This window comes from Hemitrygon akajei, chromosome 5 (assembly GCF_048418815.1).
Source record: "Hemitrygon akajei chromosome 5, sHemAka1.3, whole genome shotgun sequence".
In the NCBI taxonomy this organism is placed as follows: domain Eukaryota; kingdom Metazoa; phylum Chordata; class Chondrichthyes; order Myliobatiformes; family Dasyatidae; genus Hemitrygon; species Hemitrygon akajei.
Genome location: NC_133128.1, coordinates 6710636 through 6722840, shown reverse-complemented (window position 1 = coordinate 6722840; position 12205 = coordinate 6710636). Strand labels below are relative to the sequence as shown.

The 12205-nt window shown below is 43.7% G+C and overlaps 1 protein-coding gene across 5 annotated transcripts in view; it reads right to left on the bottom strand.

The window, feature by feature from the left end:
• The window catches only part of robo2 (roundabout, axon guidance receptor, homolog 2 (Drosophila)), a 1389008-nt gene that overhangs the window by 18586 nt on the left and 1358217 nt on the right, over positions 1-12205 (bottom strand). For all 5 annotated transcript variants that reach the window (XM_073044783.1, XM_073044782.1, XM_073044780.1 and 2 more), the window contains one exon: positions 10451-10627. In XM_073044783.1, coding sequence (XP_072900884.1) covers positions 10451-10627 — 177 coding nt within the window. The remainder of the gene's footprint in view (positions 1-10450; positions 10628-12205) is intronic.

Below are 12205 nucleotides of genomic sequence, written 5' to 3'. Positions count from 1 at the left end.
CTGAGACCCTTCGTCAGGACTCTCTCTCCACCTTGGTTTTGTGTACACTCAGCAACCAAGCTCTGGTGCAGAGGATTGCAAACAATCTTGACTCTCTGACTCCCTTATCCCAGGCCAGTAGTGCATTGCATCAGTTAGAGATGCTTTCTTGTGGCCTATAGAGACTCAAATTAAGTCCCAATCAGGATTGTGAGGATGTTGGCCGGAATTGAGGGCCTGTCTTATGGACAGAGGTTGGGCAGGCTTGGACTTTTTTCCTTAGAGAGTAGGAGACTGAGGGGGTGTTTACAGAGGTATATCATGATGGGCACAGATGGAGTGAATCAAAGATTCTGCCCACCTCACACATTCCCTCCTTCCCCCTCAGCACAGGAGACAACATAATCAAAGACCCCTACCATCCTGGACATTCTCTCTTCTTTCACCCTCCCAACAGGCAACAGATACGAACATCTCAAAGCATGAACCATCATGTTCAAGGACAGCTTCTATCCAACTGTTGTAAGATTATTGAATGTTCCCCTAATGTGATAAGGATCGACTCTGAACCTCACAATCAACCATTTAGCAGGATGCATCATGGGTTGGTATGGCAACTGCTCTGCATGTGACCACAAGGAATTCCAGAGAGTCGTAGGCACAGCTCAGCACATCATGGAAACCAACCTCCCCCTTCATGGAATCTGTCTTTGCTTCTCACTGCCTCAATAAAGCAGCCAGCGTAATCAAAGACCCCTCGCACCTCAGACACTCTCTCTTTTCCCACCTCCAATCAGGCAGAAGAACCAAAAGTCTAAAAGAGCACACCACCAGGCTCAAGGACAGCTACTACCTGCAGTTATAAGGATCTTGACCTCACTATCTATCTTGCTATGATCTTGCATTTTATCGTGTACTGCACTGCACTTTCTCCGTAGCTGTTACACTCTATTTTATATTCTGTTATTGTTTTACCTTGTTCTTCCTGAATGCAGTAATGTTATAATTTGATCTGTCTGAAGAGTATGCAAGACGGGCTTTTCACTGGAACTCGGTACATGACAATAATAAACCAATTCCAATTGCAATGCCTTTGCACCTTATTGCACACACTGTAGTGTAGCGATTAGCCACCACTTTACAGTGCTGATGATCATCAAACAAGGTTCAATTCTTGCTGCTGCCTGTAAGGAGATTGTACGTCCTCCATGAGACCACGTAGTTCTCTTCCATGTGCTCCGGTTTCCTCCTACATTCCAAAGACATATGGTTATGGTGAGTAAGTTATGGGGTTGCTATGTTGGCAACATGCTTCTGCTTATGGGTTGCCCAACACATTCCTCACTGATTTGATCAGACACAGAATGGGATCGCTCACTGCATTTTTTGCTGTTTCAATGTCTATGTGACAAACAAAGCTAATATTTTATCCGCCTGCACTGCACTTTCTCTGTAGCTGCTACACCTTATTCTGCATTCTGTTATTGTTTTCCCTTGTGCTACCTCAGTGCGGTGATGTGATGAAATGGTCTGTATGAAAGGAATGTAAAACGAGAGGGCATCATTTCAGGTGATTGGGTGAAAGTATGAGGGAGAATGTCAGAAGTAAGTATTTTACTCAGCATGGTGGGTGTGTGGAATGTCCTGCCAGGGGTACTTACATTAGGGACACTTAAGAAGTTCCAGAGAGACACATGGAAGAAAGAAAACTCATGGGCTATGCAGGAGGGCAGGGGTAGATCAGGGGCTCCCAACCTTTTTTCTGCATGGATCCCTACCATGAACTGAAGGGTCCATGAATGGCTCTAGGGTCAAGTTGGTCTTAGAGCAGGGTAAAAGGCCAGCATGCATTGTGGGCTGAAGAGCCTGTACTGTCCTGTAGTGTTCTATATAACACAACCTTTTCACTGTACCTCAGTACATGTGATCATCATAAACCAATTTATCGATTAAATGTTTCAGGTGTCCATACAGACGCTTCTTAAATTTCCATACAAGGTCCAGCACGTATGACACTCAGCAAAACTATGAAAAGGAATAAAGAGCCTGATGTTTCGGGATGACCTGCTCAGGCATTTTTTATGTGCCACTCTGGATTTCCAGCATCTGTAGAATCTCTTGTGGTTGAGACCAAACCTGGATGGGATTGTTAGCTCTAACCGGGAGAGAAGGCACTCAGTTCCCAGCTGGTGAGGGTGTACAGTGGACAGCCGTTGCTGTTCAGCAAGTTTGCTCCACAGACCCACAGCAGCTTCAGATGCTGCTGAAAGCTGAAAACTTGGCCAGATCCATCATGGACACTACTCTCCACAGCACTGAGGACACTGTTAAAAGGCAATATCTCAGGAAGGTGGGATCTGACATTATGGACCCCTGTCACCCAGGACATGTCCTCTTCTCACTGCCACCATCAAGGAGGAGGCACAGGAGCCTGAAGATACACACTCAATGTTTCAGAAAAGCTTCTACCCACCTGCCATCAGATTTTTGAATGGACAATGAACCTCACTATTGCTATTTCATGAGTTTTTGCTCTGATCTGCACTAATAATTACATGACATATATATGTCTTACTGTAAACTATTGTTGCTTTAATTATATATTATAATTACTGCAATGTCCAGAGCCAAATATTTCATGATATATGCCAGGAATATTAAACTTGATTCTGATTCTAAGTATGTAATATTCATGGCTTCAAACAGACCTCCTCTGACAAGATTAGCTTGTCACAAAAAACTCTCTCACAAACCCACCTCATAAACCAGAAGTGGCCACAACACACTTGGCAGTAGATCTGTCTGTAGTTCTGGTCACCACTGTGTAGGACAGTACAGTCTGTAGTTCCGATCACACAGTGTAGGACAGTACAGTCTGCAGTTCTGGTCACACAGTATAGACAGTACAGTCTGTAGTTCCGGTCACACAGTATAGGACAGTACAGTCTGTAGTTCTGGTCACACAGTATAGGACAGTACAGTCTGTAGTTCTGGTCACACAATATAGGACAGTACAGTCTGTAGTTCAGATCACACAGTATAGCACATTACAGTCTGTGGTTCCAGTCACACAGTATAAGACAGTACAGTGTAGGACATTACAGTCTGTAGTTCCGGACACACAGTATAGACAGTACAGGCTGTAGTTCTGGTCACACAGTATAGACAGTACAGGCTGTAGTTCCGGTCACACAGTATAGACAGTACAGGCTGTAGTTCCGGTCACACAGTATAGGACAGTACAGTCTGTAGTTCTGGTCACACAGTATAGGACCGTACAGTCTGTAGTTCCGGTCACACAGTATAGGACAGAACAGTCTGTAGTTCCGGTCACACAGTATAGGACAGTACAGTCTGTAGTTCTGGTCACATAGTATAGGACAGTACAGTCTGTAGTTCCGGTCACACAGTATAGGACAGTACAGTCTGTAGTTCTGGTCACACAGTATAGGACAGTACAGTCTGTAGTTCTGGTCACATAGTATAGGACAGTACAGTCTGTAGTTCCGGTCACACAGTATAGGACAGTGCAGTCTGTAGTTCCTGTCACACAGTATAGGACAGTGCAGTCTGTAGTTCCGGTCACACAGTATAGACAGTACAGTCTGTAGTTCCGGTCACACAGTATAGACAGTACAGTCTGTAGTTCTGATCACCACAGTTTCAGATGCAGTTCCGTACTGCAGAGTAAAGGCCCTTTGGCCCATTGTTTTGCCTACCTTTTCACATGCTTCATAGTCAGTTTAAGCCTTCGCTTCTATATAGCAGACCACTTTTGCATGGACAGTCTGTTACAACTCAGCTCATCAGCTTTAGCTCCCAAATGGAAACAGACATGGTCAGGTATCAAGTTGTGATGTGGTTATGCCAGTCTTGGAGTACTGATTACAGTTCTGTTTGTCACACTATAGGGATGGTGTGACATTTCTGGAGAGAGTGCAGAGGAGATTCACCAGGAGAGCAAAAACTGGATATATCCAGTGTTGCAAATACTTCACCGGTCAGGCCAAATCTTTGGGAGCACAAATCGATGGAGGGGCTGCAGGATAAATTCACAAGTATTTTGCCTGCACTGGGTTATAAGTGGCAGCACAGTAGCAAAGGGATTAAAATAATGCTATTACAGCACCACTGACCCGTGTTCAATTCCTACTGCTGTCTGTAAGGAGTTTGTACTTACACCCCATCCTCCAGGTGCTCTGGTTTCCTCCCACAGTCCAAAGATGTACAGGTTAGTAGGTTAATTGGTCACAGGGGTGTACTTGAGCAGTGCGGGCTTGTTCAGTTGGAAAGGACTGTTACTGTCTCTAATTCTAAATCTAAATCTGTGGTGATGGGGAGAACTCATTGAGGTGCCTGGTTTGCCTGCCTTCATTGGTCAGGCAATGAGTATAGTAGTTCAGTCCTCATATCACAGCTGTACAAGAGTGTGAGATATGGTGTGCAGTTCAGGTTGCTGTGTTATAGGAAGGATATCATTAAACTAGGGACGATGCAGAAATGATTCACAAGGTTCCTGCTTGGACTAGGGAGCTTGAGTTATAAGAGGAAACTGGAAATGCTGGGGCTGTTTTCCCTGAAGTTCAGGAGGTTTGGGGGTGGCCTTACAGAGGTTTATAAAATCAGGAGAGGTGTAATACTGATGGATGTCAGTATTTTTTCCACAGGATAGGAAAGTCAAAAAATAGAAGCACTGGTTTAAGATGAGAGGTGAAATATTTTAAAGGTAAGGAGGAATTTATTTAGGTAGAGAGTGTTGAATTTATGAAATTCGTTGCCACAGATAGTGGTGGAGGCCAAGTCATTGAGCGTATTTAAGACAGATGTTGATAGACTCTTGATTAGCCAGGGCATGAAGGGATATGGGGAGAAGGTCAGAGATTGGGACTGCCAAAATGGTTCAGCCATGATGAAATGGAAGAACAGATGTGATGGGCCAAATGGCCTAATTCTGCTCCTTTATAGAGGTACCAACTAGAGAAGGGGCAGTGTTGGATCTCCTGTTAGGGAATGAGATAGGTCAGGTGACGGAGGTATGTATTGGGGAGCACTTCGGATCCAGTGATCACAATACCATTAGTTTCAATATAATTCAATATAATATATTATATTATAATATAATATATATAAAATAATATAATATATTATGGTGAATTTGGAGCTCCTTTCTGGGGAACGCGCTAGACGGTAGCACGTTATTAATATGCAGCAGCCTCTCCAGACTCTGGATTGGGGATTGCCAAACGTTACGTGGACTTTCTGTTGTAGTCTGTTTTGTCATATGCTTTTGTGATATCATTCTGGGGGAACGTTGTCTCATTTTTTAACTGCATTGCATTTGTCGTTTCTTAATGACAATAAACTGAATCTGAATCTGAATAATTATGGAGAAGGATAGGACTGGAACCAGGGTTGAGATTTTTGATTGGAGAAAGGCTAACTTTGAGGAGATGCGAAAGGATTTAGAAGGAGTGGATTGGGACTATTTGTTTTATGGGAAGGATGTAATAGAGAATTGGAGGTCATTTAAAGGTGAAATTTTGAGGGTATAGAATCTTTATGTTCCTGTTAGGTTGAAAGGAAAGGTTAAAAGTTTGAGAGAGCCATGGTTTTCAAGGGATATTGAAAACTTGGTTCGGAAAAAGAGAGAGATCTACAATAAGTATAGGCAGCATGGAGTAAGTGAGATGCTCGAGGAATATAAAGAATGTAAAAAGAATCTTAAGAAATAAATTAGAAAAGCTGAAAGAAGATATGAGGTTGCTTTGGCAAGTGAGGTGAAAATAAATCCAAAGGGTTTTTACAGTTATATTAATAGCAAAAGGATAGTGAGGGATAAAATTGGTCCTTTAGAGAATCAGAGTGGACAGCTATGTGTGGAGCCAAAAGAGATGGGGGAGATTTTGAACAATTTCTTTTCTTCGGTATTCACTAAGGAGAAGGATATTGAATTGTGTAAGGTTAGGGAAACAAGTAGAGTAGTTGTGGAAACTATGATGATTAAAGAAGAGGAAGTACTAGAGCTTTTAAAGAATATAAAGGTGGATAAATCTCTGGGTCCTGACAGGATATTCCCTAGGACCTTGAGGGAAGTTAGTGTAGAAATAGCAGGGGCTCTGACTGAAATATTTCAAATGTCATTCAAAACGGGGATGGTGCTGAAGGATTGGCATATTGTTCATGTGGTTCTATTGTTTAAAAAGGGTTCTAAAAATAGACCTAGCAATTATTGGCCTGTAAGTTTGACGTTAGTGGTGGGTAGATTAATGGAAAGTATTCTTAGAGATGGTATTTTTAATTATCAGGATAGACAGGATCAGATTAGGAACAGTCAACATGGATTTGTGCGTGGAAGGTCATATTTGACAAATCTTATTGAATTTTTTGAAGAGGTTACTAGGAAAGTTGACGAGGGTAAAGCAGTGGATGTTGTCTATATGGACTTCAGTAAGGCCTTTGACAAGTTTCCACACGGAAGGTTAGTTAGGAAGGTTCAATCGTTAGGTATTAATATTGAAGTAGTAAAATGGATTCAACAGTGGCTGGATGGGAGATGCCAGAGAGTAGTGGTGGATAACTGTTTGTCAGGTTGGAGGCTGGTGACTAGTAGAGTGCCTCAGGGATCTGTACTGGGTCCAATGTTGTTTGTTATATACATTAATGATCTGGATGATGTGGTGGTAAATTGGATTAGTAAGTATGCAGATGATACTAAGATAGGTGGCGTTGTGGATAATGAAGTAAGTTTTCAAAGCTTGCAGAGAGATTTAGGCCAGTTAGAAGAGTGGGCTGAAAGATGGCAGATGAAGTTTAATGCTGATAAATGTGAGGTGCTATATTTTGGTAGGACTCATCAAAATAGGACATACATGGTAAATGGTAGGGCATTGAGGAATGCAGTAGAACAGAGTGATCTAGGAATAATGGTGCATAGTTCCCTGAAGGTGGAATCTCATGTGGATAGGGTGGTGAAGAAAGCTTTTGGTATGCTGGCCTTTACAAATCAGAGCATTGAGTATAGGAGTTGTGATGTAATGTTAAAATTATACAAGGCATTGGTGAGGCCAAATTTGGAGTATTGTGTACAGTTCTGGTCACCGAATTATAGGAAAGATGTCAATAAAATAGAGAGAGTACAGTGGAGATTTACTAGAATGTTACCTGGGTTTCAGCACCTAAGTTACAGAGAAAGGTTGAACAAGTTAGGTCTTTACTCTTTGGAGTTTAGAAAGTTAAGGGGGGACTTGATAGAGGTATTTAAAATTATGAGGGGGATAGATAGAGTTGATGTTTTCCATTGAGAGTAGGGGAGATTCAAGCAAGAGGATATGAGTTCAGAGTTAAGGGGCAAATGTTTGGGGGTAACACGAGAGGGAACTTCTTTACTCAGAGAGTGGTAGCTGTGTGGAATGAGCTTCCAGTAGAACTGGTAGAGGCAGGTTCAATATTGTCATTTAAAGTAAAATTGGATAGGTATATGGACAGGAAAGGAATGGAGGGTTATGGGTTGAGTGCTGGTAGGTGGGACTATGTGAGAGTAAGCGTTCGGCATGGACTAGAAAGGGCCGAGATGGCCCGTTTCTGTGCTGTAATTGTTATATGGTTATCTTATGGTCTTATGGTCGCTAAGGAGAGATTGAAAAGACTGGGTATAATTCTCTTGAAGCAAAGATGCTGAGGGCCAATCTGATATAAAATTATAGATAAAGTAGTTAGTCAAATTTGTTTTATCCATGGTGGGGATGTGGATATCTAGAGGATGTACAATTTAGATGAGAGAAAAGAGTTTTGAAGGGAGTCTCAGGGTAAGTTTCTTTTTTACACAAGAGGGGTGAATGCCTGGAAATCAGTACCAGAGCTGGTGGTGGAATTAGATACGATGGGAATTGTGCAGTTGGACAGAAGGTCAGCATGGACATGTGCTGAAGGGTCTGTTTGTGTGCTGTAACTCTTGTTTATTTAGAGATACAGCGCAGAACAGGCCCTTCTGCCCCAACGAGCAGTGCCACCCAGCTACTCACCTGTTCAACAACTAGTGTAATCACAATGACTAATTAACCTACTAACCGGTATGTCTTTGGAATGTGCATCCGAAGGAAACCCACACCATTTCCAGGGAGAATGTACAAACTCCTTCCAGATAGCACTGGGAATTGAACTCTGAACTCTGGAATGGTCCGAGCTGTAACAGCATCATGCTAACAGCTATGCTACCATGACTCTCCAAGTGATCCATGAGAGAGAGAGAGAGTACTGTGTTGTCGAAGGTTTGAGTGACATCAATGGGAGTTGGTGCTAGGCAATAGAGAATCTCTGAACCTCAATCCCTCACTGCCCTCACCTGCTCTAGCTTTCAAATTTGATATCTCAGCTGTTCTTTCTTGATTCCTCTACCCTGCTGAGATAGAGGGGCAGAAATATGCCATTCAGCCCATCAAATCTGCTAACATTCAATCAAGGTTGGATTATTTTTCAGGACCCATTCTCCTGCCTTCTCCTCACAACCCTTACCTCCCTTGCCAAGCAAGAACTACCAGTCTTAACTTCAGTTCTTCGCTTATGAATACTGTGTCCTTGATGCTCTGTGCCTGTGATGTTGTTGTAAGTTTTTCACTGCACCTGTCCACACATGGACTTGTGCGAATGAAACTTAACTTTGACTTTGAAGATGTTGGAGGCTGGAGTAGCCAACAATCAGTTGAAGGAACTCAGCAGGATGAGCAGCATCTGTGGGGTGGTGGGGTGATGGGGGGAGGGGGGGGAAGGAAGTGATAATGTTTCAGGTCGAAACCCTGTGTCAGCTCTGAGAGTGGTGGGAAAAGATTTCTGAGCTGATAGGTGGGGTGCCTCCACCTCACCCCACCACCTTTCTGATCCTCCTTTGGTTTTCTCATTACTTCACCTTTCCTTCAAATACCTGCCCCCTCCCTCCTCCCCACCTACCTGGTTCCATCCACTCATTACACACACACACACACACACACACACACACACACACACACACACACACACACACACACACACACACACACACGCACGCACAGGTCACAGGTTCTATTGAATGTTAAAAGGCCTCAATAGAGTGGATGTGGAGAGGATATTTCCTATAGTGGGGGAGTCTAGGACCAGAGGGTACAGATAGAGTGGATGTGGAGAGGATGTTTCCTATAGTGGGGGAGTCTAGGACCAGAGGACACAGATAGAGTGGATGTGGAGAGGGTGTTTCCTATAGTGGGGGAGTCTAGGACCAGAGGACACAGATAGAGTGGATGTGGAGAGGATGTTTCCTATAGTGGGGAGTCTAGGACCAGAGGACAAAGATAGAGTGGATGTGGGGAGGATGTTTCCTATAGTGGGGGAGTCTAGGACCAGAGGACACAGATAGAGTGGATGTGGAGAGGATGTTTCCTATAGTGGGGGAGGCTAGGACCAGAGGACACAGATAGAGTGGATGTGGAGAGAATGTTTCCTATAGTGGGGAGTCTAGGACCAGAGGACAAAGATAGAGTGGATGTGGGGAGGATGTTTCCTATAGTGGGGGAGTCTAGGACCAGAGGACACAGATAGAGTGGATGTGGAGAGGATGTTTTCTATAGTGGGGGAGTCTAGGACCAGAGGACACAGATAGAGTGGATGTGGAGAGGATGTTTTCTATAGTGGGGGAGTCTAGGACAAGAGGACACAGTTTAGTATAGAGGGGCATCTATTTAGAACAGAGAAGAGGAAGAATTTCTTCAGCCAGTAAGTGGTGAATCTATGGAATTCATTCCCACAGGTGGCTGTAGAGGCCAAGTCATTGAGTGTACTTAAGGCGGAGGTTGATAGGTTCTTGATTAATCAGGGCATGAAAGTTATGGGGAGAAGGCAGGAGAATAGGGTTGAGAGTGAAATGGATTAACCATGATGAAATGACCGAACAGACTTGATAGTCTTAGGGCCTTTATACTGGCCGTCCCCCCTCTCTCCACACACACAAAATTCTGGAGAAACTCAGCAGGTCAGGCAGCATCTATGGAGCGGGATGAACCATCTACGTTTTGGACCAAGACCCTTCATCAGGACTGGAAAGGAAATGGGGGGCCTGATCTCAACTATCACCCCTATCAGCTTGCATTCCTTTTCCCTTCCCACCTTCTTATTCTGGCTTCTTCGTCCTTCCTTCCCAGTCCTGATGAAGGGGTTTGCCCACAACGTTCACTGTCATTCCCCTCCATGGATGTTTCCAGAACTGCTGAGGTCCTCCAGCATTTTGTGTGTGCTGCTCAAGAGCTCCAGCCTCTGCAGAATCTATTGTGTTTAACATTTCCAGCAGATGCAGTTTCTCGGACTTTTACAAAAGTCTGTCAGCATTCTGCTTGGCCTGCTGAGTCCCTCCAGTAGATGGCCTGCTGCTCCAGTGCTGAAACACCTGGGCCAGATAATTTGGTTGGAAGAACCTCACTCAGTCCATTGCCTTGGTCTCGGGACTCACCGTCTGCACCTGCCTCCCGACGGTGTGGTAGGGAAGGCAGCTCCAGTCGACCTCCAGCTGCCTTGTGTTTCTTGGGGGGCCTCGATCTCTGGCACTGGCTTTGGGTCCCACTCACACTACTGCTGGTGGAGAAAGGGCTATTGGGTCGAAGTCGTTGGGAAGAGGTATACCCTTTACCTGTTAACACAAGATGTTCACCTGTTAACATGTGGAATGAATGAGATGGTGAAATGGGCTGAGAAATGGCAGGAATTTAATCCCAATGAAGGTGAGGTGATGAATTTTGGCAATGCTAATAAAGTCTGGACAAATTCCAGAGTCAAAGTCAAAGTTAAATTTATTATCAAAGTATGTATATGTTACCATATACAACCCTGAGAGTCATTTTCTTATGGGCATTAAGAAATACAATGGAATTTATGAAAAACTACACATAAACAAAGACTGACAAACAACTAATGTGCAAAAGAAGAAAAATTGTGCAAATAAAAAATAATACTGAGAATCCGAGTTGTTCAGGAGTTCTTGGAAGTGACTCTGTAGATTATGGAATCAGCTCATTGTTGTGTTGATTGAAGTTAACCACGCTGGCTCGGAGCATGATGGTCGATGGGTAATAACTGCTGAACCTGGTGATGTTGGACCTAAGACTTCTGTACCTTCTGCCTGATGGTGGTAACAAGAAGAGAGCATGGCCTGGATGGATGGTGGGTGACCAAGGTAAGGTCTGAGGGAGTACTGAATTGGAAAAGCTTGAGAATACATTTCACCAGTCTCGAGTACAGCTTCTATCTTCCTGTTATCAGACTCTAGAATTGGCGTCTCCTGCTCTTAAGATGAACTCATTTCCCAATCTACCAATTTTACTTGTCTATGTGCACGGCACTTTCTCTGTGACTGTAGCACTCTATTCTGTAATCTCTTTCCTCTTCACAACCCTTGATGTTTTTATGGATAGAACGATCTGTCTGGATGGGATGCAGAGAAAAGCTTTTCACTGTACCTCTCGAGTCATAAAGCCATTGAGCATCAGAGGAGACAAACAGGCACTTCAGCCCATCTAGTCCATGCCAAACTGTTATTTTGCCTAGACCCATCAACCTGACCTGGACCATAGCCCTCCATATTCCTCCCATTTTTGTACTTACCCTAACTTCTCTTAAATGTTGAAATCAACCCCATATCCGCCACTTCCACTTGCACACCAGCCTCTGAGTGAAGGAGCTCTCCCTCAGGTTCCTTGTGTATAATTTACCTTTCACCCTCAACACTTGACCTCCAGTTCTAGTTTCCCTCAACTTCAGTGGAAAAAGTCTGCAAGTATTCACTTTAACTGTAGCCCTCATGATTTTGTATACCCCTATCAAATCTCCCCTCAATCTTCTTTGCTCCAGGGATAAAGACCTAACCTATTCAACATTTCCCTATAACTCAAGTCCTCAAGTACCAGCAACATCCTTGTAAATTTTCTCTGTACTGTTTTAATCTGTTCAGCACTAAAATCAGATTGTTGTCATCTGGACCACCCTCGGGTAATTTAGCAATTGGAAAAGTTTGCCTGAATTAGTGGCACTAGTGTAGCAGATAGGGTAATGTATTACAACACCAGTGATACAAGTTCAATTCCCATCACCGTCTGTAAGGAGTTTGCTCATTCTCCCCATGTCGACGTGGGTTTCCTCCAGGTCTCTAGTTTCCTCACACGTTCCAAGGACATACGGGTTAGAAGGTTAATGATTTACATGGGTGTCATTG